Source organism: Engystomops pustulosus, chromosome 4 (assembly GCF_040894005.1).
Source record: "Engystomops pustulosus chromosome 4, aEngPut4.maternal, whole genome shotgun sequence".
Lineage (NCBI taxonomy): Eukaryota > Metazoa > Chordata > Amphibia > Anura > Leptodactylidae > Engystomops > Engystomops pustulosus.
In genome coordinates, this window is record NC_092414.1 from 26695307 (window position 1) to 26723123 (window position 27817).

The following is a 27817-nucleotide window of genomic DNA, read 5'->3' on the forward strand; positions in this document are numbered from 1 at the left end:
TACACAGCGACCACTAGATGGCGCCTCTGCCTAAATTACCATCTCCCTACCTATGGGCGGTCGGGTGGTTCCATCAGCCTGTAGCTCCTCCTCTTTAGGCTATTGGCCGCTCCCCTTCTAGCTGTAGCTCCTCCTCTTTAGGATCTGGTACCGTGTGCTCCCTCCTGGCTGTTGCTCCTCCTCTACTAACGGCTGCTCTGTCTGACGTCACAAGGTAGAACGCGTGGGCGGAGCATCTGCATGTGGTCACGTGAGGGACTGGAAAATGGTGGCGCTTATAGGAGCGTGGGCCATGGCTGCTGATATATTCACTGTGTGCACATTGCTGTATTTAGCGGTATATACAGACTGTACTTACTGCTATTTATATGGAGAGTGTATAGCAGTATATACAGACTGTACTAACTGCTATATATATGTGCAGTGTGTAGCTGTATATACAGACTGTACTTACTGCTATGTATATGGGCAGTGTATATCAGTATATACAAACTGTATTTAGCACTATGTATAGGGGCAGTGTATAGCAGTATATACAGACTGTACTTACTGCTATGTATATGGGCAGTGTATAGCAGTATATACAGACTGTACTTACTGCTATGTATATGGGCAGTGTATAGCAGTATATACAGACTGTACTTACTGCTATGTATATGGGCAGTGTATAGCAGTATATACAGACTGCTTAGTGCTATGTATATGGGCAGTGTATAGGAGTATATACAGACTGTACTTAGTGCTATGTATATGGGCAGTGTATAGCAGTATATACAGACTGTACTTAGTGCTATGTATATGGGCAGTATATACAGACTGTACTTAGCAATATGTATATGGGCAGTGTATAGCAGTATATACAGACTGTACTTACTGCTATGTATATGGGCAGTGTATAGCAGTATATACAGACTGTACTTAGTGCTATGTATATGGTCAGTGTATAGCAGTATATACAGACTGTACTTAGTGCTATGTATATGGGCAGTGTATAGCAGTATATACAGACTGTACTTACTGCTATGTATATGGGCAGTGTATAGCAGTATATACAGACTGTGCTTAGTGCTATGTATATGGGCAGTGTATAGCAGTATATACAGACTGTACTTAGTGTTATGTATATGGGCAGTGTATAGGAGTATATACAGACTGTGCTTAGCGCTATGTATATGGGCAGTGTATAGTAGTATATACAGACTGTACTTAGCAATATGTATATGGGCAGTGTATAGCAGTATATACAGACTGTACTTACTGCTATGTATATGGGCAGTGTATAGCAGTATATACAGACTTTACTTAGTGCTATGTATATGGTCAGTGTATAGCAGTATATACAGACTGTACTTAGTGCTATGTATATGGGCAGTGTATAGCAGTATATACAGACTGTACTTAGTGCTATGTATATGGGCAGTGTATAGCAGTATATACAGACTGTACTTACTGCTATGTATATGGGCAGTGTATAGCAGTATATACAGACTGTACTAACTGCTATGTATATGGGCAGTGTATAGCAGTATATACAGACTGTGCTTAGTGCTATGTATATGGGCAGTGTATAGCAGTATATACAGACTGTACTTAGTGTTATGTATATGGGCAGTGTATAGGAGTATATACAGACTGTGCTTAGCGCTATGTATATGGGCAGTGTATAGTAGTATATACAGACTGTACTTAGCAATATGTATATTGGCAGTGTATAGCAGTATATACAGACTGTACTTACTGCTATGTATATGGGCAGTGTATAGCAGTATATATAGACTGTACTTACTACTATGTATATGGGCAGTGTATAGCAGTATATACAGACTACTTACTGCTACGTATATGGGCAGTGTATAGCAGTATATACAGACTGTACTTACTGCTATGTATATGGGCAGTGTATAGCAGTATATACAGACTGTACTTACTGCTATGTATATGGGCAGTGTATAGCAGTATATACAGACTGTACTTACTGCTATGTATATGGGCAGTGTGTAGCAGTATATACAGACTGTACTTACTGCTATGTATATGGGCAGTGTATAGCAGTATATACAGACTGTACTTACTGCTATGTATATGGGCAGTGTGTAGCAGTATATACAGACTGTACAGAGTGCTTTGTATATGGGCAGTGTATAGCAGTATATACAGACTGTACTTAGTGCTATGCATACGGGCAGTGTATAGCAGTATATACAGACTGTACTTAGTGCTATGTATATGTGCAGTGTATAGCAGTATATACAGACTGTACTTAGTGCTATGTATATGGGCAGTGTATAGCAGTATATACAGACTGTACTTAGTGCTATGTATATGGGCAGTGTATAGCAGTATATACAGACTGTACTTAGCGCTATGTATATGGGCAGTGTATAGCAGTATATACAGACTGTACTTAGCGCTATGTATATAGGCAGTGTATAGCAGTATATACAGACTACTTACTGCTACGTATATGGGCAGTGTATAGCAGTATATACAGACTGTACTTACTGCTATGTATATGGGCAGTGTATAGCAGTATATACAGACTGTACTTAGTGCTATGTATATGGGCAGTGTATAGCAGTATATACAGACTGTACTTACTGCTATGTATATGGGCAGTGTATAGCAGTATATACAGAATGTACTTACTGCTATGTATATGGGCAGTGTATAGCAGTATATACAGACTGTGCTTAGTGCTATGTATATGGGCAGTGTATAGCAGTATATACAGACTGTGCTTAGTGCTATGTATATGGGCAGTGTATAGCAGTATATATAGACTGTACTTAGTGCTATGTATATGGGCAGCGTATAGCAGTATATACAGACTGTACTTAGTGCTATGTATATGGGCAGTGTATAGCAGTATAAACACACTGTACTTAGCGCTATGTATATGGGCAGTGTATAGCAGCATATACAGACTGTACTTAGTGCTATGTATATGGGCAGTGTATAGCAGTATATACAGACTGTACTTAGTGCTATGTATATGGGCAGTGTATAGCAGTATATACAGACTGTACTTAGTGCTATGTATATGGGCAGTGTATAGCAGTATATATAGACTGTACTTACTACTATGTATATGGGCAATGTATAGCAGTATATACAGACTGTGCTTAGTGCTATGTATATGGACAGTGTATAGCAGTATATACAGACTGTTCTTACTGCTATGTATATGGGCAGTGTATAGCAGTGTATACAGACTGTACTTAGTGCTATGTATATGGGCATTGTATAGCAGTATATACAGACTGTACGTACTGCTATGTATATGGGCAGTGTATAGCAGTATATACAGACTGTACTTACTGCTATGTATATGGGCAGTGTATAGCAGTATATACAGACTGTACATAGCACTGTGTATATGGGCAGTGTATAGCAGTATATACAGACTGTTCTTAGTGCTATGTATATGGGCAGTGTATAGCAGTATATACAGACTACTTACTGCTACGTATATGGGCAGTGTATAGCAGTATATGCAGACTGTACAGAGTGCTTTGTATATGGGCAGTGTATTGCAGTATATACAGACTGTACTTAGTGCTATGCATATGGGCAGTGTATAGCAGTATATACAGACTGTACTTAGCGCTATGTATATGGGCAGTGTATAGCAGTATATACAGACTGTACTTACTGCTATGTATATGGGCAGTGTATAGCAGTATATACAGACTGTACTTACTACTATGTATATGGGCTGTGTATAGCAATATATACAGACTGTACTTAGTGCTATGTATATGGGCAGTGTATAGCAGTATATACAGACTGTACTTACTGCTATGTATATGGGCAGTGTATAGCAGTATATACAGACTGTACTTAGTGCTATGTATATGGTCAGTGTATAGCAGTATATACAGACTGTACTTAGTTCTATGTATATGGGCAGTGTATAGCAGTATATACAGACTGTACTTACTGCTATGTATATGGGCAGTGTATAGCAGTATATACAGACTGTACTTACTGCTATGTATATGGGCAGTGTATAGCAGTATATACAGACTGTACTAACTGCTATGTATATGGGCAGTGTATAGCAGTATATACAGACTGTGCTTAGTGCTATGTATATGGGCAGTGTATAGCAGTATATACAGACTGTACTTAGTGTTATGTATATGGGCAGTGTATAGGAGTATATACAGACTGTGCTTAGCGCTATGTATATGGGCAGTGTATAGCAGTATATACAGACTGTACTTACTGCTATGTATATGGGCAGTGTATAGCAGTATATACAGACTGTACTTAGTGCTATGTATATGGGCAGTGTATAGCAGTATTTATAGACTGTACTTACTACTATGTATATGGGCAGTGTATAGCAGTATATACAGACTACTTACTGCTACGTATATGGGCAGTGTATAGCAGTATATACAGACTGTGCTTAGTGCTATGTATATGGGCAGTGTATAGCAGTATATAGAGACTGTACTTAGTGCTATGTATATGGGCAGTGTATAGCAGTATATACAGACTGTACTTACTGCTATGTATATGGGCAGTGTATAGCAGTATATACAGACTGTACTTACTGCTATGTATATGGGCAGTGTATAGCAGTATATACAGACTGTACTTACTGCTATGTATATGGGCAGTGTATAGCAGTATATACAGACTGTACTTACTGCTATGTATATGGGCAGTGTATAGCAGTATATGCAGACTGTACTGAGTGCTATGTATATGGGTTGTGTATAGCAGTATATACAGACTGTACTTAGTGCTATGCATACGGGCAGTGTATAGCAGTATATACAGACTGTACTTAGCGCTTTGTATATGGGCAGTGTATAGCAGTTTATACAGACTGTACTTAGTGCTATGTATATGGGCAGTGTATAGCAGTATATACAGACTGTACTTAGCGCTATGTATATGGGCAGTGTATAGCAGTATATACAGACTGTAATTAGCGCTATGTATATGGGCAGTGTATAGCAGTATATACAGACTACTTACTGCTACGTATATGGGCAGTGTATAGCAGTATACACAGACTGTACTTACTGCTATGTATATGGGCAGTGTATAGCAGTATATACAGACTGTACTTAGTGCTATGTATATGGGCAGTGTATAGCAGTATATACAGACTGTACTTACTGCTATGTATATGGGCAGTGTATAGCAGTATATACAGACTGTTCTTACTGCTATGTATATGGGCAGTGTATAGCAGTATATACAGACTGTACTTACTGCTATGTATATGGGCAGTGAATAGCAGTATATACAGACTGTACTTACTGCTATGTATATGGGCTGTGTATAGCAATATATACAGACTGTACTTAGTGCTATGTATATGGGCAGTGTATAGCAATATATACAGACTGTACTTACTGCTATGTATATGGGCTGTGTATAGCAATATATACAGACTGTACTTAGTGCTATGTATATGGGCAGTGAATAGCAGTATATACAGACTGTACTTACTGCTATGTATATGGGCAGTGTATAGCAGTATATACAGACTGTACTTAGTGTTACGTATATGGGCAGTGTATAGCAGTATATACAGACTGTACTTACTGCTATGTATATGGGCAGTGTATAGCAGTATATACAGACTGTACTTAGTGCTATGTATATGGGCAGTGTATAGCAGTATATACAGACTGTACTTACTGCTATGTATATGGGCAGTGTATAGCAGTATATACAGACTGTTCTTAGTGCTATGTATATGGGCAGCGTATAGCAGTATATACAGACTGTACTTAGTGCTATGTATATGGGCAGTGTATAGCAGTATATACAGACTGTACTTAGTGCTATGTATATGGGCAGTGTATAGCAGTATATATAGACTGTACTTACTACTATGTATATGGGCAGTGTATAGCAGTATATGCAGACTGTACTTAGTGCTATGTATATGGGCAATGTATAGCAGTATATACAGACTGTGCTTAGTGCTATGTATATGGACAGTGTATAGCAGTATATACAGACTGTACTTACTGCTATGTATATGGGCAGTGAATAGCAGTATATACAGACTGTACTTACTGCTATGTATATGGACAGTGTATAGCAGTATATACAGACTGTAATTACTGCTACGTATATGGGCAGTGTATAGCAGTATATGCAGACTGTACAGAGTGCTTTGTATATGGGCAGTGTATAGCAGTATATACAGACTGTACTTAGTGCTATGCATATGGGCAGTGTATAGCAGTATATACAGACTGTACTTAGCGCTATGTAGATGGGCAGTGTATAGCAGTATATACAGACTGTACTTACTGCTATGTATATGGGCAGTGTATAGCAGTATATACAGACTGTACTTAGTGCTATGTATATGGGCAGTGTATAGCAGTATATACAGACTACTTACTGCTACGTATATGGGCAGTGTATAGCAGTATATACAGACTGTACTTACTGCTATGTATATGGGCTGTGTATAGCAATATATACAGACTGTACTTAGTGCTATGTATATGGGCAGTGTATAGCAGTATATACAGACTGTACTTACTGCTATGTATATGGGCAGTGTATAGCAGTATATACAGACTGTACTTACTGCTATGTATATGGGCAGTGTATAGCAGTATATACAGACTGTACTAACTGCTATGTATATTGGCAGTGTATAGCAGTATATACAGACTGTGCTTAGTGCTATGTATATGGGCAGTGTATAGCAGTATATACAGACTGTGCTTAGTGCTATGTATATGGGCAGTGTATAGCAGTATATACAGACTGTACTTAGTGTTATGTATATGGGCAGTGTATAGGAGTATATACAGACTGTGCTTAGCGCTATGTATATGGACAGTGTATAGTAGTATATACAGATTGTACTTACTGCTATGTATATGGGCAGTGTATAGCAGTATATACAGACTGTTCTTAGTGCTATGTATATGGGCAGTGTATAGCAGTATATACAGACTGTACTTAGTGCTATGTATATGGGCAGTGTATAGCAGTATATACAGACTGTACTTAGTGCTATGTATATGGGCAGTGTATAGCAGTATATACAGACTGTACTTACTGCTACGTATATGGGCAGTGTATAGCAGTACATACAGACTGTACTTACTGCTATGTATATGGGCAGTGTATAGCAGTATATACAGACTACTTACTGCTACGTATATGGGCAGTGTATAGCAGTATATACAGACTGTACTTACTGCTATGTATATGGGCAGTGTATAGCAGTATATACAGACTGTGCTTAGTGCTATGTATATGGGCAGTGTATAGCAGTATATACAGACTGTACTTAGTGCTATGTATATGGGCAGTGTATTGCAGTATATACAGACTGTGCTTAGCGCTATGTATATGGGCAGTGTATAGCAGTATATACAGACTGTGCTTAGCGCTATGTATATGGGCAGTGTATAGCAGTATATACAGACTGTACTTACTGCTATGTATATGGGCAGTGTATAGCAGTATATACAGATATACAGACTGTACTTAGTTCTATGTATATGGGCAGTGTATAGCAGTATATACAGACTGTACTTAGTGCTATGTATATGGGCAGTGTATAGCAGTATATACAGACTGTACTTAGCGCTATGTATATGGGCAGTGTATAGCAGTATATACAGGCTATACTTAGTGCTATGTATATGGGCAGTGTATAGCAGTATATACAGACTGTACTTAGTGCTATGTATATGGGCAGTGTATAGCAGTATATACAGACTGTGCTTAGTGCTATGTATATGGGCAGTGTATAGCAGTATATACAGACTGTGCTTAGTGCTATGTATATGGGCAGTGTATAGCAGTATATACAGACTGTACTTAGTGCTATGTATATGGGCAGTGTATAGCAGTATATACAGACTGTACTTACTGCTATGTATATGGGCAGTGTATAGCAGTATATACAGACTGTACTTAGCGCTATGTATATGGACAGTTTGCAGCAGTATATACAGACTGTACGTAGTGCTATGTATATGGGCAGTGTATAGCAGTATATACAGACTGTGCTTAGTGCTATGTATATGGGCAGTGTATAGCAGTATATACAGACTGTACTTAGTGCTATGTATATGGGCAGTGTATAGCAGTATATACAGACTGTACTTACTGCTATGTATATGGGCAGTGTATAGTAGTATATACAGACTGTACTTAGTGCTATGTATATGTGCAGTTTGCAGCAGTATATACAGACTTTGCTTAGCGCTATGTATATGGGCAGTGTATAGCAGTATATACAGACTGTACTTAGCGCTATGTATATGGGCAGTGTATAGCAGTATATACAGACTTTGCTTAGCGCTATGTATATGGGCAGTGTATAGCAGTATATACAGACTGTATTTAGCGCTATGTATATGGGTAGTGTATAGCAGTATATACATACTGTACTTAGTGCTATTTATATGGGCAGTGTATAGCAGTATATACAGACTGTACTTAGCGCTATGTATATGGGCAGTGTATAGCAGTATATACAGACTGTACTTACTGCTATGTATATGGGCAGTGTATAGCAGTATATACAGACTGTGCTTAGTGCTATGTATATGGGCAGTGTATAGCAGTATATACAGACTGTACTTAGTGCTATGTATATGGGCAGTGTATAGCAGTATATACAGACTGTACTAACTGCTATGTATATGGGCAGTGTATAGCAGTATATACAGACTGTACTTACTGCTATGTATATGGGCAGTGTATAGCAGTATATACAGACTGTATTTAGTGCTATGTACATGGGCAGTGTATAGCAGTATATACAGACTTTGCTTAGCGCTATGTATATGGGCTGTGTATAGCAGTATATACAGACTGTATTTAGTGCTATGTATATGTGCAGTGTATAGCAGTATATACATACTGTACTTAGTGCTATTTATATGGGCAGTGTATAGCAGTATATACAGACTGTACTTAGCGCTATGTATATGGGCAGTGTATAGCAGTATATACAGACTGTACTTACTGCTATGTATATGGGCAGTGTATAGCAGTATATACAGACTGTGCTTAGTGCTATGTATATGGGCAGTGTATAGCAGTATATACAGACTGTACTAACTGCTATGTATATGGGCAGTATATACAGACTGTACTTACTGCTATGTATATGGGCAGTGTATAGCAGTATATACAGACTGTGCTTAGTGCTATGTATATGGGCAGTGTATAGCAGTATATACAGACTGTACTAACTGCTATGTATATGGGCAGTATATACAGACTGTACTTACTGCTATGTATATGGGCAGTGTATAGCAGTATATACAGACTGTATTTAGTGCTATGTATATGGGCAGTTTATAGCAGTATATACAGACTGTACTTAGCGCTATGTATATGGGCAGTGTATAGCAGTATATACAGGCTGTAGTTAGCGCTATGTATATGGGCAGTGTATAGCAGTATATACAGACTGTACTTAGTGCTATGTATATGGGCAGTGTATAGCAGTATATACAGACTGTACTTAGTTCTATGTATATGGGCAGTGTATAGCAGTATATACAGACTGTACTTAGTGCTATGTATATGGGCAGTGTATAGCAATATATACAGACTGTACTTACTGCTATGTATATGGGCAGTGTATAGCAGTATATACAGACTGTACTTAGTGCTATGTATATGGGCAGTGTATAGCAGTATATACAGACTGTACTTAGCGCTATGTATATGGGCAGTGTATAGCAGTGTATACAGACTGTACTTAGTGCTATGTATATGGGCAGTGTATAGCAGTATATACAGACTGTACTTAGTGCTATGTATATGGGCAGTGTATAGCAGTATATACAGACTGTACTTAGCGCTATGTATATGGGCAGTGTATAGCAGTATATACAGACTGTGTTAGCGCTATGTATATGGGCAGTGTATAGCAGTATATACAGACTGTGTTAGCGCTATGTATATGGGCAGTGTATAGCAGTATATACAGACTGTACTTAGTGCTATGTATATGGGCAGTGTATAGCAGTATATACAGACTGTACTTAGTGCTATGTATATGGGCAGTGTATAGCAGTATATACAGACTGTACTTAGCGCTATTTATATGGGCAGTGTATAGCAGTATATACAGACTGTACTTAGTGCTATGTATATGGGCAGTGTATAGCAGTATATACAGACTGTACTTAGCGCTATGTATATGGGCAGTGTATAGCAGTATATACAGGCTGTAGTTAGCGCTATGTATATGGGCAGTGTATAGCAGTATATACAGACTGTACTTAGTGCTATGTATATGGGCAGTGTATAGCAGTATATACAGACTGTACTTAGTTGTATGTATATGGGCAGTGTATAGCAGTATATACAGACTGTACTTAGTGCTATGTATATGGGCAGTGTATAGCAATATATACAGACTGTACTTACTGCTATGTATATGGGCAGTGTATAGCAGTATATACAGACTGTACTTAGTGCTATGTATATGGGCAGTGTATAGCAGTATATACAGACTGTACTTAGCGCTATGTATATGGGCAGTGTATAGCAGTGTATACAGACTGTACTTAGTGCTATGTATATGGGCAGTGTATAGCAGTATATACAGACTGTACTTAGTGCTATGTATATGGGCAGTGTATAGCAGTATATACAGACTGTACTTAGCGCTATGTATATGGGCAGTGTATAGCAGTATATACAGACTGTGTTAGCGCTATGTATATGGGCAGTGTATAGCAGTATATACAGACTGTGTTAGCGCTATGTATATGGGCAGTGTATAACAGTATATACAGACTGTACTTAGTGCTATGTATATGGGCAGTGTATAGCAGTATATACAGACTGTACTTAGTGCTATGTATATGGGCAGTGTATAGCAGTATATACATACTGTACTTACTGCTATGTATATGGGCAGTGTATAGCAGTATATACAGACTGTGCTTAGTGCTATGTATATGGGCAGTGTATAGCAGTATATACAGACTGTACTAACTGCTATGTATATGGGCAGTGTATAGCAGTATATACAGACTGTACTTACTGCTATGTATATGGGCAGTGTATAGCAGTATATACAGACTGTGCTTAGTGCTATGTATATGGGCAGTGTATAGCAGTATATACAGACTGTACTAACTGCTATGTATATGGGCAGTGTATAGCAGTATATACAGACTGTACTTACTGCTATGTATATGGGCAGTGTATAGCAGTATATACAGACTGTATTTAGTGCTATGTACATGAGCAGTGTATAGCAGTATATACAGACTGTACTTAGTGCTATGTATATGGGCAGTGTATAGCAGTATATACAGACTGTACTTACTGCTATGTATATGGGCAGTGTATAGCAGTATATACAGACTGTGCTTAGTGCTATGTATATGGGCAGTGTATAGCAGTATATACAGACTGTACTAACTGCTATGTATATGGGCAGTGTATAGCAGTATATACAGACTGTACTTACTGCTATGTATATGGGCAGTGTATAGCAGTATATACAGACTGTATTTAGCGCTATGTATATGGGTAGTGTATAGCAGTATATACAGACTGTACTTAGCGCTATGTATATGGACAGTTTGCAGCAGTATATACAGACTTTGCTTAGCGCTATGTATATGGGCAGTGTATAGCAGTATATACAGACTGTACTTAGCGCTATGTATATGGGCAGTGTATAGCAGTATATACAGACTTTGCTTAGCGCTATGTATATGGGCAGTGTATAGCAGTATATACAGACTGTATTTAGTGCTATGTATATGTGCAGTGTATAGCAGTATATACATACTGTACTTAGCGCTATGTATATGGGCAGTGTATAGCAGTATATACAGACTGTACTTACTGCTATGTATATGGGCAGTGTATAGCAGTATATACAGACTGTGCTTAGTGCTATGTATATGGGCAGTGTATAGCAGTATATACAGACTGTACTTAGTGCTATGTATATGGGCAGTGTATAGCAGTATATACAGACTGTACTAACTGCTATGTATATGGGCAGTGTATAGCAGTATATACAGACTGTACTTACTGCTATGTATATGGGCAGTGTATAGCAGTATATACAGACTGTATTTAGTGCTATGTACATGGGCAGTGTATAGCAGTATATACAGACTTTGCTTAGCGCTATGTATATGGGCTTTGTATAGCAGTATATACAGACTGTATTTAGTGCTATGTATATGTGCAGTGTATAGCAGTATATACATACTGTACTTAGTGCTATTTATATGGGCAGTGTATAGCAGTATATACAGACTGTACTTAGCGCTATGTATATGGGCAGTGTATAGCAGTATATACAGACTGTACTTACTGCTATGTATATGGGCAGTGTATAGCAGTATATACAGACTGTGCTTAGTGCTATGTATATGGGCAGTGTATAGCAGTATATACAGACTGTACTAACTGCTATGTATATGGGCAGTGTATAGCAGTATATACAGACTGTACTTACTGCTATGTATATGGGCAGTGTATAGCAGTATATACAGACTGTACTTAGTGCTATGTATATGGGCAGTGTATAGCAGTATATACAGACTGTACTTAGCGCTATGTATATGGGCAGTGTATAGCAGTATATACAGGCTGTAGTTAGCGCTATGTATATGGGCAGTGTATAGCAGTATATACAGACTGTACTTAGTGCTATGTATATGGGCAGTGTATAGCAGTATATACAGACTGTACTTAGTTCTATGTATATGGGCAGTGTATAGCAGTATATACAGACTGTACTTAGTGCTATGTATATGGGCAGTGTATAGCAATATATACAGACTGTACTTACTGCTATGTATATGGGCAGTGTATAGCAGTATATACAGACTGTACTTAGTGCTATGTATATGGGCAGTGTATAGCAGTATATACAGACTGTACTTAGCGCTATGTATATGGGCAGTGTATAGCAGTGTATACAGACTGTACTTAGTGCTATGTATATGGGCAGTGTATAGCAGTATATACAGACTGTACTTAGTGCTATGTATATGGGCAGTTTATAGCAGTATATACAGACTGTACTTAGCGCTATGTATATGGGCAGTGTATAGCAGTATATACAGACTGTGTTAGCGCTATGTATATGGGCAGTGTATAGCAGTATATACAGACTGTGTTAGCGCTATGTATATGGGCAGTGTATAGCAGTATATACAGACTGTACTTAGTGCTATGTATATGGGCAGTGTATAGCAGTATATACAGACTGTACTTAGCGCTATGTATGTGGGCAGTGTATAGCAGTATATACAGACTGTACTTAGTGCTATGTATATGGGCAGTGTATAGCAGTATATACAGACTGTACTTAGCACTATGTATATGGGCAGTGTATAGCAGTATATACAGACTGTACTTAGCGCTATGTATATGGGCAGTGTATAGCAGTATATACAGACTGTGCTTAGTGCTATGTATATGGGCAGTGTATAGCAGTATATACAGACTGTACTTACTGCTATGTATATGGGCAGTGTATAGCAGTATATACAGACTGTACTTAGTGCTATGTATATGGGCAGTGTATAGCAGTATATACAGACTGTACTTAGTGCTATGTATATGGGCAGTGTATAGCGCTATATTCCATAATTATATTATGGCCATAATATTCTTGGCTTGTTGTATTTAGGAGAACTACAATCTGCTGTCTAGGTGATACTGGTGTCTCCTTGTACTACATAAGATTTTTTCGAGGTCCCAATAATTGCTGGAGATGCAGTACAGATGTAGACTCTTTTCTGCATGTATTTTTTTAATCCAATCCTTTTTATTAAGGTTTTTCATAACAAAAATACAGAAACGTACAACTCCCCCCCCCACCCCCCCACCAGTCTTTACAATCAGTTTAATATACATACATTGCAGTTATTATATCCACCTCACAGGGTGAAAGGCTACATACCAAAAACACCAATTAAGGAGGAATGTAAGCACCGACATATCAGCAATACAGATCAATTACATTTATCCAATAAGGTTACTTCCCCAATTCTATCCTATCCCTCAAAAGAGTCCCTGACACCAGACCCGGTTCATCATGACAAGGAGCCCATAGTTTTTCAAACTTAGAGGCTGTGTTATGCTTTCCATATTGTCCCCCATGAGGGCCCCCTGGAGGTTGCTTCCCCTTCCTCTCTAGGGACAGGAAATTAAGAGCATTAAAAGGCCCCAGCCTCAACCTCCCACCAGTGTTTTTCCTTTCCCTACAGGGATAGGGTTGAGAGTAAAACCTCTCTCTCTCCTCCAGGAGGATCTGGTACCTCCCCTTTGTGCTTGCTCCTCCGGGGCTTTCCTCGTCCGGCCTCCTTGTGAGTTCTTCTTGGGGTCTCCAGGTCCCAGATTGCCATCAGGCAGTGTCTGCGGCCATACGGCTCGCTTATCGGGTCCGTGGCAGTCTGCACATATCGCTCTTTGGCGCGTGAAGTTACTTCCGGTTTGGCTGGAAGTGACATCAGAGACCTCAGTGTCACGGCCTAGGAGACGGGCTGTAAGAGATGACGCAGATGCCCTTACCCTGGGCTCTGTAAGTAGGACGATTAGCTGAATGGCAATGTGTACATTTGGCACTATACACTGTGATTAGGAGTCTGCTTCTAATAAGCATAAGGCTGCATTCACGCTAACGTTGTCCGCCGTACGGTAGCACGGCGGGCACACGGCAGCGCACGGGGAGAAGAGGAGGGGGAGAGCGCTGCTCACCCCAGCCCCTCTCCATAGGCATACATGTGTGCTGCACCGTACCTCTCCCGTAGGGCGCCGCGCGCCCATTGGCGTCTATGGGGGACGTATATCGGCCGTATATATGTCCCCCTTGCGTTAGTGTGAATGCAGCCTTACTCCTCCAGAAGGATAGCTCTGTAAAAGAAAAGGAAAAATCTAAAGATTGTGAGAAAGATGAACCAAAAGAGGCACCTTCTAAATGTTGCCAGATTTGTAACACAAAACTTGATGTGCTGGGATTGTTTAGGTAAAATATTGAAAGAAGAAAATCCATAATTTATGGATGAATTATGGGTGGTTATGTGTGACGAGATAAAAGCTTCAAGGAGTCCGCCGCATAAGAGAGTTAGGGGGAACCCTGTATGTATAGATATTGATGATCAACAACCTTCTTGTTATGAAGTAGATATGGATAAAACTTGACATGATGATGCAACAATCCATACCTATTTCCAAATGAGGATATGGATGGACTAATCTAGACGTCAAGAGACACCTTAAATATTGAAGACACAATAGAAGAAAGATCCGTAGTAGATGAGCTGTTTGGTGGATTAAGACGAAAAAAGTTTAGAGTTTTTCCTATTATTGATAATCTTAAAGATCTTATCCTGGATGAGTGGAAGGATTCGGAAAAACGCTTAACAATTCCCAAGAAATTTAAAAACCGCCTATTGTTTGACCCGGAAGAGACAAAGATCTGGGATAATGTACCTAAGGTAGATGTTCCTATAGCCAAGGTAGTCAAGAAAACTGATCTTCTGTTTGAAGATTCCACTCAGCTAAAAGATGCCATGGATCGGAAATCAAATTGTCTGCTTTGGGAAACCTCAATGGCGACACTAAAAATGGATATACAGGCAGTCCCCGGGTTACATACAAGATAGGGACTGTAGGTTTGTTCTTAAGTTGAATTTGTATGTAAGTCGAAACTGTATATTTTATCATTGTAGTTCCCGACAATTTTTTTTTTTTGCCCCAGTGACAATTGGAGTTTCCAATTTTTTTGCTGTAATAGGACCATGAATTATCAATAAAGCTTCATTGCAGACAATTTTAAGCTGATTATTGCAATCTGGGACTATTTTAAAGCATCCAGAGAGCTTCACCAGAGGTCACAGTGGGCAGAGGGGTCCGTCTGTAACTATGGGTTGTCTGTAAGTCGGGTGTCCTTAAGTAGGGGACCGCCTGTAGCAACTACCTCGGTGTCCCGTACTCTTCTCTTCTGATTAAGGCCTCTTCCACACTAGCGTTGCGTTTCACGTCAGGGTGCAATGCGTGAAAAACTGACGTTTTTGCTGCGTTTTTGTTTCATTTTTGTTCGCGTTTTTTTGCGTTTTCGGTGCGTTTTTCACGCGCGTTTTTTTAAGTCAATGGGACTTTTTCAAAGGGACCAAGGTTTGGGAATAAAATGTTTTATTTAATTGAAAAATAATGTCTGCTGATAAGTTGCAAACATCTGCGATCTATTCTTCACTGTTCCGCGCGCGTATATTATCTCCCGACAAGTTAGCAGATGTGAAGAACATTGAAGAATAGAATAAAAACAGTGAACACAGTGAACACAGGATCATTTAAGTGAAAAACAAATGCACGCGCAGAACTTGCATTGCACTCTGTCCCATTGTATTCAATGGGTCTTTCTTCATTTGCGTTGTTTTGCACGCGCGTGCTTGCGTTCGTTTGCACGCGCGTCAAAATCGCAGCATGCTCTATTTTTGCGATTCACGCGCATTTTTCACGCCCCATTCAAGTCTATGGGGACGTATCAAAAACGCATTGCACTCGCAAACATTGCAAGTGCAATGCGAGTGCAATGCGTTTTAAACGTAAGGGTTGCTAGGTGACCAGTATAACAGTATTTCCCCTGCTCGCGAACGATCAATTAATTAAAAAAACACAATGAAGAACAGTGAAGAATAGAATAAAAACAGTGAACACAGTGAACACAGGATCATTTAAGTGAAAAACACAGTGCAGAACACAGTGCAGAATAGATTACAGATGTTCGGCACATCTGCTTACTTGTCGGGAGATACGCGCGGAGCGGTGCGAACAAAATAGCATGTGAAGAACAATATATATGTGTGTAAAGAACACATTGCAGATGTTTCCATACATCTGCAATGTCTTCTTCACACATATATATTGTTCTTCACATGCTATTTTGTTCGCACCGCTCCGCGCGTATCTCCCGACAAGTAAGCAGATGTGCCGAACATCTGTAATCTATTCTGCACTGTGTTCTGCACTGTGTTTTTCACTTAAATGATCCTGTGTTCACTGTGTTCACTGTTTTTATTCTATTCTTCAATGTTCTTCACATCTGCTAACTTGTCGGGAGATAATATACGCGCGCGGAACAGTGAAGAATAGATCGCAGATGTTTGCAACTTATCAGCAGACATTATTTTTCAATTAAATAAAACATTTTATTCCCGAACCTTGGTCCCTTTGAAAAAGTCCCATTGACTTAAAAAAACTCGCGTGAAAAACGCACCGAAAACGCAAAAAAACGTGAACAAAAATGAAACAAAAACGCAGCAAAAACGTCAGTTTTTCACGCATTGCACCCTGACGTGAAACGCAACGCTAGTGTGGAAGAGGCCTAAGACAGCTTGAAGATCATCTTAGAGAAGGTACGTCTGGAGAAGAAATTTTAGACTCTTTTCCGTTACTAAAATCACTTGCGGCTTTTCTAGCAAATGCATCAGCAGAAACCATTCGTTTCTCAGCAAGAGAAGCTGCATTATCAAATGCGACTAGAAGAGCACTTTGGCTAAGGCTGCATTCACACTACAGTATGGGGGACGTATATACGGCCGATATAAGTCCCCCATACACTTCTATGGGCTTGCGGCGCCCTACGGGAGCGGTACGGTGCGGCGGGCTCACGGCAGTGTGCATGCAGCCTAAGGCAGTGGTCTGGAGATGTGCGATCTAAGGCGAAGTTATGTAGCCTTCCATTTTCCGGTGACTTTTCTGTTTGGATCATAATTGGATGAAATCCTAGACAAATAAAAAGGGATTTCTGGAGGCCAGACAACAACCTAAGAAACAGTTCTTTTTGTAACTTCCGATCAACCAAAGAACAGCCAAAGTTCAAAAATAGACCTGGAAACAGGGATTCTGGAATACATCTAGAGGAGGGAAGGGCAAGCCTTTTCTTTTAATTTTCTCAAACAAGCAGAAGAAAAGACAATGACGCCAGAGTGGGGAGAAGATTGAAAAATTTTCTCCCCCAATGGGAACATATAACATCAAACAGGTGGGTACTCTCTATAATCAAGAATGGTTATTTTGTAGAGTTTGTATCGCCTCCTCCTCATCGGTTTATTCTATCCAGGCAATCATCGAACGGGTTATCATGTCACTTTTGGAAGGAAGTATCCGGCATGTTGAAGCTGAACATGATCAGTCCAGTCCATCCAGAAGAAAAAGGTACGGGTTATTACAGGCGGTCCCCTACTTATGGACGCATGGATGACCCCTCTGCCCACTGTGACCTCTGGTGAAGCTCTCTGTTACTATAGTCCCAGACTGCGATCATCAGCTGTAAGGTGTCTATAATGAAGCTTTATTGATAATCCTTAGTCACATTACAGCAAAAACTTTGAAACTCTAATTGTCACCGGGGCAAAAAAAAAAAAATGTCTGTTACTATAATTATAAAATATACAGTTTCGACTTGCATACAAATTCAACTTAAGAACAAACCTAAAGAACCTATCTTGAATGTAACCCAGGGACTGCCTGCATTCTCCTTTATTTTTTATTTAAAAACCAAATGGACTCATTACAAATTTGAAATTTCTGAACAGATGGGTAACATATGTCAAATTCAAAATAGAATCGGTAAGATCTGCCACTCCACTCATATCTTACAAAACCCTTTTATGCACCTTGGATCTCAAGGATGCATATTATCATGTGCCTATTCGCCCAGAGTCACAGAAATACTTACGGTTTGCAGTATTATCTCAGTCGGGGGAAGAATTTCATTTTCAGTTTACAGCAATACCCTTTGGGTAAGTCTTGGCTGCCCCTATCTAGACGACTTCCTACTGATAGGAGACTCGGTAAGCCACTTGGAAAATCAGAAGGAGACAACAATAGAAGTGCTACAATCTCTGGGCTGGATCATAACTTTAGAAAAATCAGATCTGGTCCCAAATTACATAAAAGAGTTTTTAGGGGTATCACTGAATTCTGTAACACAAACCTCCAATCTCCCACAGGAAAAAATGGACAAGCTACTTGGAAAGATCAGAAATTTTCAAAAGAAGAAGTCTGTTTTGGTTTGGACGGCAATGAGTCTTCTGGGGACCATGACATCATGCATTCAGAGTGTGGCCTGGTGCCAAAATCACTCAAGGACTTTGCAATCATGGATCCTTTCAAAATGGCACAGAAACCATCACCACTTACATTGGCCGTAAGTAATTCCCTCAAAAGTTAAAATGTCACTGAATTGGTGGCTAAGTGAGTTGCAAGCCTTGTCTATCTGTGGACCCTATTTGTCAATCACAGAAGATAGGATTACGCTTAAGCTTCACAGCAATTTTTTTTGCCTAAAGTTGTTTCTTATTTCCATAGGAATCAGGAAATTATTTTGCCAACGTTTTGTTATCATCCAAAATATCCTATGGATTAAATATCTTGAAGCTTCCAGTACTTGGAGAAAGGATTTAAATTTATTTATTCAATTTGCAGGAAAAAATAAAGGCAAGAAAGCTTCAAAGGCCACGATTAGGCGATGGATTACAGATGCCATCAAGGAATGCTATAAAATTAAGTGTTCCGCTACCACTCTCAGTCACAGCCCATTCTACTAGGGCTAGATCTACATCTTGGGCTGAGAGAGGAGGAGCATCTATTGAAGAAATCTGTAAAGCTGCCACATGGAGCACAAATATCACATTTGTAAGGCACTATAGACTGAACGTCTCAGCTTCCAGAGTTCTTCAGGCTGTGGACCCTCCCTAACTGGGCATAATTTGGTATGTCTCCAGGGGGCCTTCATGGGGGACGATATGGAAAAAAGGAATTAGTCACCGTGACGGCCCTTAGATTTTCCCTCCCATTTGTGGAAAGAAAGTTGATATTATTACCCATGTATGTGAAATTAACATACTAAATGAAATTGAGGTGACACCTATACTGGTGTAGTTATTTGGTAAAACACTGGTGGGAGGTTGAGGCTGGGGCCTTTTCATGCTGTTAATTTCCGGTCCCTACAGAGGAAGGGGAAGCAACCTCCAGGCGGCCATCATGGTGGACTTATGGAAACCGAATTACCGGTAAGGACTAATTCCTTTTTTTGTGCCACGTGGTGGGTATTTTCATACCCTCTGTTTCTATGAGAAGTTATTATGGTTATTGTGCTGCATCCACTTGTATGTTGCATATTAGTATTTATGGAATATTTACTATTCTGGAATTATTACTACAGCCATGTGGTAGTGTTAAAGGGGCTGGCAACCAATTACTATGTTCTGCCACCACATTATGGCCATAGGTCTCCATACACACTGCAGATATCCTGAGCAATCCCCCCCCCCCCCTTATTTTCTATTGAGTAGAGAACAGTTTAGGATCAAATCTACTATTAGGCCTACGCTACTACACTGCTACATCCACGGGGCGGCGCCATTGACTGCAGGATCGGTGACTCACATGAGAATCCTCTGACACTTTCCTTGTATAACAGGTGATTGTACCAACTAAGGAGCTGGTCCTTGCTGGCAAAGATGCCACCGCAGAATATGATGAGCTGGCAGAACCACAGAATTTCCAGGATGACCCGGAGTGAGTCTCTATCAAAAAATAAATTGGAGCATTGGTTTTAACCCTTTTTCATCACCAGGCCATATTTAGCAGTTCTGTTCTGCTTGTCCTTAAAGGACATCTACCACCAGGACTGAATGGAGCCTGGAGCCCCTCGGGCTCATTTGCATAAACACCTATGGAGACTGCATCCCCTTAGGCTCGTTTGCATACAGTCCTTCATGCTGGTGGTAGATGTGCTTTAAATGGCGGTAACTTTGGAAAAGCTTTTTTTTAATAATGAAATGTGAGACTGTAACAGATGCAGGGGGTGCAAGTACTTCTGATACTGTCAGCTCTGTCTCCCTGCAGCTTCTCCATTCTGCTTTCAGTTAACAGGATGGGGGGGGGGGGACTTCTGGTACTAAATAGGAGATTATCTCCCTTTAACAGGGTAGATATCCACTGTTGGTCAAGAATTGTGGTATAAAAAAATATTTGACTGAAATTTAACAGTGGATATCTCTGGCAACATTCTGGCCTTTAAGATGACACCAGAACTGTGTTTCGAGTTGCCCTGGTTCAAAAGATATAGCTGTTTGAGTTAATACTCGTCCTGCTCCCTCCGCTTTCTTAAAGGCTGGTCTTGTAGTGATGATACTAGGACATGCCATCCCTTCATAAGTTGGGAATACGTCGTTCAGCAATTTCTAAACTGCACGTTCACCCTCCTGGTTAATCTCCTGCCTCCCGTTTCATCTCTCCTGCAGCGTGGTCGCCTTCAGAAAGGCTAATAAAGTCGGCGTCTTTATCAAGGTGACTCCTCTCCAAGAGAAAGGAAAGGTGATTGTGAGCTTCAAGCTGAGACACGACTTCAGGAACCAGCCCACCCCCATCCGACCGGCAGAAGACACCGAATCCAGCTCTGAGGCCGTGTGGCTGAGTCATCACGTGGAGCTGGACCTGGGGCCCGTGGTACCTGCCGCCCCTTAGTGTTATGGGTTCCTGCGCAGGAAAGGGTTACTGGGCCGCACGCTCATGAGAAATGGCTGCTTTATGCACTTGTTCTGGGAGGATTGTGCACAGGTTGTGCCCAGGAGGTAATAACTTGTTGTGTCATCTCTGTGATCCCTTTAACCAGGGGGAAAGACACTGAGTAAGAGGCACAGACGCATGAAACCATAGGGAGACCTTGTATCATTACTGATGAGGAATTAGTATTTGTTATTTATCTACTGGGGATCCCCCAACATATAAGCGGGGGCAGGGGAACTAATGACAAGTCACTGCCCTCCTCTTCCTCAGTAATCTCGTGCTTGCACTTCCATCTGCAGCCTACAGGGGTCACTATACTTGTAGTTATTTACATCTAGCATAGCATTTATGGAAATTAAATATACGTATATTATTTCTATTTCTAGAAGGTTGTTACTGAGAAGCGTATGGTCAGAGGCTGGTGATATCTCACATTAATGGCTCGGGGGGTATCCTGCCTAAAAGTACATCCACCATCAAGGACACCAAGCACTTACACACTGGTGTGTGCCCCCTCTGGCAGGATCCATCCCCCTTTAGCTTCTTATGCCCTTGGTTTTTTATGATAAAAGGCTTTAAAAAATTATGCAAATGAGCCTGAGGGGCTCCAGACTCTATTAAAACCTATGGAGCCCAGAGCCCCTCAGGTTCATTTGCAGTGTTAACATCATTTTTTTGTACAAACAAGGGCATAGAAGCTAAAATAAGAGCGGATCCTGCCAGAGTGGGCACACACCAGTAAGTTAGTGTGCTTGGTTTACAATCCTTGATGTTAGATGTCCTTTACAATTGATGTGTGAGAAGAGGGAGAGGTAGTAACTGCTAAAGTAAAAGGCTCCCTAAAAACTGAAAATATTATCCCTCTGCCTAAGGTCTTTCCATTCTCTGCCCCTCCTGCTTGTGGAACCAGTAAATCATCTTGATGAAATACTTTCTTCTGAACCTTATATTGTCTCCATGGTAACAGACTACACGAACCCTGTGTAGTCTGATGCTTCAGCCTCACTCCCATTCACCTTGCGGCTTTGCCCTTTACGATAACAACAAAAAAGTTTACATTTATAGTTTACAATACTCGGTTCTTGTATAAAATGATCTCGGGTTTTGGTTCTGATCACTTGATGCTGTCGAATGCTTTTTAGGTCTTTAAAGTAAATGTCGGATGGTTTCTGTCCTATCTAAGAGGAGGAGAGGATAGAGGGGGAGAAGCTGAGGTCTGTGCTGTAAAGGTTTATAACGATTCAATAGAGCTTGTACTTTAGTCATTGTGATATTTGTTCTTTCTAGGAGTCCGGTGGGTGGTCCTGTCTGTATACACAGGTATACAAGGAATACAGATAGGACCGCCCACTTTATTCCTAAGCAATGATGCCAAAACTTTGTTAAATCCCTCCGGCGTGCAGTGCGTTACCATGGTAGCAGACTACAAAGAAGCCCTGTGTAGTCCCATCTCCTTCTCCTTTCTATCTGCCTCCCATCTCCTACATAACATCCATTCACTACTTACTTATGACATAGTTACATACAGTTTTGAATTTATAGGAATCGCCTGCATTTTTAGCAACCCTCCACAGAAGTAGAGCTCGCTCTGCCTGGGGTTGTGTTTCGTGCATTTTCTGGGTAAATAATTTTCAGTCCCAGGGCAATGGCTCAGGTGTCCTTATTTGTACTTCATAAAAGCTGAAATATTTTGTATACAGTGTTGGACAGATGAGAGTAGGGCTACAAGATCCGACTACAGTGTTTTCTCTGTAGTCTGTTACCATGGAGGCACTCAAGACTGAAAGCCTGGTAACCAGAAATGTATAGGGTGTTCTGGGTCTTAGGATTGTTTCTGAGGAGATAAGTTCTGGGTAAATAGAGAATTTCTTCAGCTTTCTTACATCACACGTTTGAGGACAGAGAACTTAAATGGCATCAACCACCAGGATGAAGGACTGAATGCAAATAAGCCTGAGGGGCTCCAGGCTCCATAGGTGTTAATGGAGCCGGGTGCCCTTCAGGCTCATTTGCATACAGTCCTTCATCTTGGGGGTAGATGCCCTTTAAGGAAGGCCTCTTCATGGATGGAGTAAATGTACACTCCAGTCCTGATCCTCCGTGTCCCAGTTTAGGTTCTCAGACATATCAATGTTTTCTCGCAGGATCACAGAGTAATTGCCACCACTTCTAAGATATTTGCCCCTGCTGGTAGGTAATGGCAGCCAGGTTACAGTGTGGCAGCTCCTAGAGCACGACCTCCATGCGTGGCCTATATTTATTACACTATAGTATTACCGTACATTGTCTGCTTATTGTACACTATGTATAACACAGGCCTCACCTGCTGCGCCTCTTCTTTCTCCACGACTTCTGTGCTGCTCCATGAAGACAAGTTCTTGCTGTAGTCGGGTCTCTAAGGACTTTATAACTTTGTACATACGACGAGCCCAATGTACCTCTACTGGTAGGACACAACCACCATCACGTGGTGCGGCCTGTATGAGGTCGGTAGTGTCTATGGATGACTTACTGTTGCAATGTACAGACTTGTACAAGGTCAGTGACCCCCCCCCCCCCAAGGCTGGACACATTGGGGTTGCGGCTCTTGCACATTCACTATATGGCGGATGATAAGTAACCGGTGACTACTGTGAGACTTGTCAGCGGATGGATGGTTCACCTTATTGCTTATATATAATGTTGTGACCGTGCAGTAATGTCAATAAAGTTGATAAAACTGGTGTGAGTTTGTATGTCTTTTTGGCAACTTTTGTAGTCATTTAAAGGGGCTTGGCTACTTATAGCAAACCTTATACTTACCCAGACGTTTACCTTCTGTGACCAGGAGCTGCCAATCACATGACCCCCAGTAGCAGGACTCAGCACTTCCTGTGGCGTCTAACGTCCTGCTGGCTTCTGGTGGAGGAAGGGGCCGTGCAGTCTTTAATGTCATAACCACTCCTGTGCCCAGGACATCCAAATGTCCCTCCCCTCCAACCACTGATATGGGAGTGAAGGAGGGGGCCCCTTAATCCGCATGAAGCCGACAGAACATGGGATGTCATAGGAAGTCCTGCTTTATTAGAAGAAAATGACTGACCACCATAAGTATCACAAAAATCCATATTTTATCTTGTGAAAAATTCTTTACAAAAAGAGCCGTGCAGTAAAAAATTCAGTAGAGAAATTCTTTCAGAGATAAGGACATTGTAAACCTTATAAGGAGGTATTTATCTCTATAAGAATTCTCTACTTTTGAATTTTTTACTGCACGGCTCTTTTTGTAAAGAAATTTTCACAAGATAAAATATGGATTTTTGTGATACTAACTTATGGTGGTCATTAGTTTTCTTCTAATCTGTACTATTGGACAGTGAAATGGGTCCAGTACTGACCACATATATATTGCCACAATAGCAAGTCCTGCTGCCAGCAGCTCATGGTGACCCACATCAAACACTAACAGGGTACCATATATACTTGAGTATAAGCGGAGGCCTCTCTTTTTGCCACAAAAAACTGGCAGAACCTATTGGGTTATCCGGGTTTAAAAAATTTCTTATGGCCGGGCTGGAGAGGGCTATTTAAACACAATAAACATGTACTTACCTCCTCCGGTGCTGCCGATGTCCCACGCCGCCGCTGGTCTTCTCTGTGCGCCGGTTTCATTACAAGTGCGCACAGGGAGCTTCCGGCCGTCCGGAAGCTCCCATGCGCACCATCTCCCAGAGCTTACAACGCTGAGAGATAGGGACGGATGGGAGGAGCCGTCCACATCGCGGACCGGAAGCTCCCTGTGCGTGGCTTCCGTGCCCCTGTAAACAAACAGGGGCACGGATCGAAGGGACCGCGGCGCGGGACATTGGCGGCGCCGGAGGAGGTAAGTACATGTTTATTATGTTTAACTAGCCCTCCCCAGCCCGGCCATAAAATTTTTTTTAAACCCGGATAACCCCTTTAAGTATAAGCTGAGGGTGGGAAATGCATTGGTCACAACTGGGGGCAGGGGGCTCTCCAGCTATATATATAGCTAGCCAGACCCCTGCCCCCCCCAGTATATAGGTAGCCAGCCAGTCCTGCACATATAAATAATAAACTCTGTACTTACCTTTCTGACGCCAGAGTCACCCCCCACAGGTCCACTACTTCACTCAGTCCCAGCGGCAGCCCAATGTCCGTGTGTACTGGCGGCGCACAGATTATGATGTCAGCTGTTTGCCAATATCGCAGTATGTGTGCTGCTAGCGGGGCTGAATGAAGTAGTGGACCTGCGGGGGGAGGACAGAGTTTGTTTTTTTTATATAGCTTAGTGCAGGGGTCAGGAACCTTTTTGGCTGAGAGAGCCATGAACGCCACATATTTTAAAATGTTATTCCGTAAGAGCCGTACCATATGCACATGTCCCCAAGTAGATAGGTAACCCCAGTGTCACGGGTGCCCCTGCGATCTAGGTCTCGTGCCCCTCTCCGTGGGGGTTCCCCTTTTCGAGCTCACTCAACTCACCACTTTCCGGCTCCCGACCCGTCTGGCCAGTGCGTGCGCGCTGGCACTCGCAGATTTAAAGGGCCAGTGCGCTGCTGTTTGGCGCTGCCCACTTCCCGGGTTACTATAAAGACCGGCGGTTCCCAGCATTGCCCGTCGGATCTTAGTGCTTCATGCCTATAAGGAGGCTTTCCACAGTGTTTCCTTCCCAAGGGTTGACCTCCCATTGTGACCCCAGACCAGTAGATAGGTAGTCCCAGCACATACCCCCAGTAGATAGGTAGCCACAGCAACAACAAAAAAAAAATTCACTTACCAGCACTCTCTGCAGCCAGCTCCTCATCACTCCCACACTCTTCTCTTTGACCCAGACTTAGACGATGGCACCTGGGTCGTACAAAGGACGTAGCCAGCGGTAATATTGCTGCCTGTGTCCAGTGATCAGTCTAAGACATACAGCAGCCATCACTATTTATTAAAGATCTGTCTGAGAGCCAGATGCAGCCAACAAAAGAGCCACATCTGGCTCCCGAGCCGTAGGTTCCCTACCCCTGGCTTAGTGGAAAAAAAAATTCTGGAGTATATACCGGAGTATATACGGTAAGTATAATATGGGTGACCCTATTTTGTAGCAAACTTTAAAAGGGTAAATATAACTGGCCAACCCCTTTAAGGGGTCATTCTGGTAATAAATAAACCTGGTAAAGTTCTGATTATGGGGAACACTACTGATAACATGCATGGATGGTTTATTACAGCTAAATTTACTAAAGCTAAATTTGTAATTAAAATGTAGTGCCTTTCAAACTATAATATTGTGCCTCTCATGATTTATTATAATTGGATTTACATATATATTTCACCAGAACAAAGCTTGGTACATAAATACAGCACCAGAATGTAGTCCAAAACGCATGTACAGTACTAGAACAAAGCTCTGTACAGAAACACAGCACCAGGTCCCTATAGGCATATATACAGTATCCCACATGATTCTACATATGTACAGAGCCCTCTGATTTACATGTATACAGAACCCCCATAATGAATTAATACAGGCAGTCCCCCCTTTTTTTTTTTTTATAATTCGTACTGTGACTGTGCCCCCTGTAATAAATACCATCTTCCCTTCATTAGATGTATATATACTGTGCCTCTCTCTAAGATATATGTGTGATGATGCATCTGTATACACTGCAGACCACCTAGTATATAGATATCCACATCACACTGCGCCCCTCCCAGTATATAGATATCCATCACACTGAGCCCCTCCCAGTATATAGGTAGCCCGCCCACTACAGCCCCCCCCCCAGTATATAGATATCCAGCACTGCAGCCCCTCTACCCCAGTGTATAGATATCCATCAAACTTCGCCCCTCCGTAGGTAGTTATGAGTACATGGATAACCAGCACACTGTACCCCTCCCAGTATATAGGTAGCCCCAGAAAATCAATTCTCGGCTCCCTTTGCTCCAGTGTCATAGTGTGGCACAGGCAGAGCGTACGGACTTGGCTCTGCCCGAACTGTTAAAGAAGACAGTAAAGGAGTCGTGGGGAGCCTCAGATGGGGAGTTCTGATTTTTTTTTTTAACTTGTGGCAGAGTGCAGCTGCCGGCGCCCTGAATTTCCTCCACCAGGTGGCGCTCGGGCCCTCGCACTTTCCGCCCAGTGGAAGGAATGGGCCTCCTAAATGGTCAGAATTTCACAATGTAACTTTTGTTCCCCTATCCCTAAGATGGTGGGAAACTACTGCAATACTTAGAAGGAATATGCTGTATATTTTTAGGGAATAGCTGCTTCCTGATTAGTTTGGTC

At 41.3% G+C, this 27817-nt stretch overlaps 1 protein-coding gene across 2 annotated transcripts; it reads left to right on the forward strand.

Moving 5' to 3' along the window:
* The first annotated feature begins 228 nt into the window (after window positions 1-228).
* Window positions 229-21854, forward strand: LOC140128909 (dynactin subunit 4-like). Of its 2 annotated transcripts, none has more exons than XR_011855179.1 (3): window positions 229-250; window positions 20444-20541; window positions 21270-21854. XR_011855179.1 is itself a non-coding variant. In XM_072150603.1 (3 exons), the coding sequence occupies exons 1-3, from the start codon at window positions 293-295 to the stop codon at window positions 21490-21492; spliced, it is 366 nt and encodes a 121-aa protein (XP_072006704.1). In that variant the 5' UTR covers window positions 281-292; the 3' UTR covers window positions 21493-21854. The 2 variants fall into 2 exon arrangements, 1 of the variants encoding a protein (XP_072006704.1); XM_072150603.1 differs by lacking the exon at window positions 229-250 and adding an exon at window positions 281-337.
* The last annotated feature ends 5963 nt before the right edge of the window (window positions 21855-27817 follow it).

Coding starts and splice junctions, on each gene's coding strand:
- LOC140128909 (XM_072150603.1), top strand. CDS start 293: ATGGCTGCTGATATATTCACTGTGTGCACATTGCTGTATTTAGCG. Junction 338..20,443: donor GCACATTGCTGTATTTAGCG/GTATATACAGAC, acceptor CTTGTATAACAG/GTGATTGTACCAACTAAGGA. Junction 20,542..21,269: donor AATTTCCAGGATGACCCGGA/GTGAGTCTCTAT, acceptor TCTCTCCTGCAG/CGTGGTCGCCTTCAGAAAGG.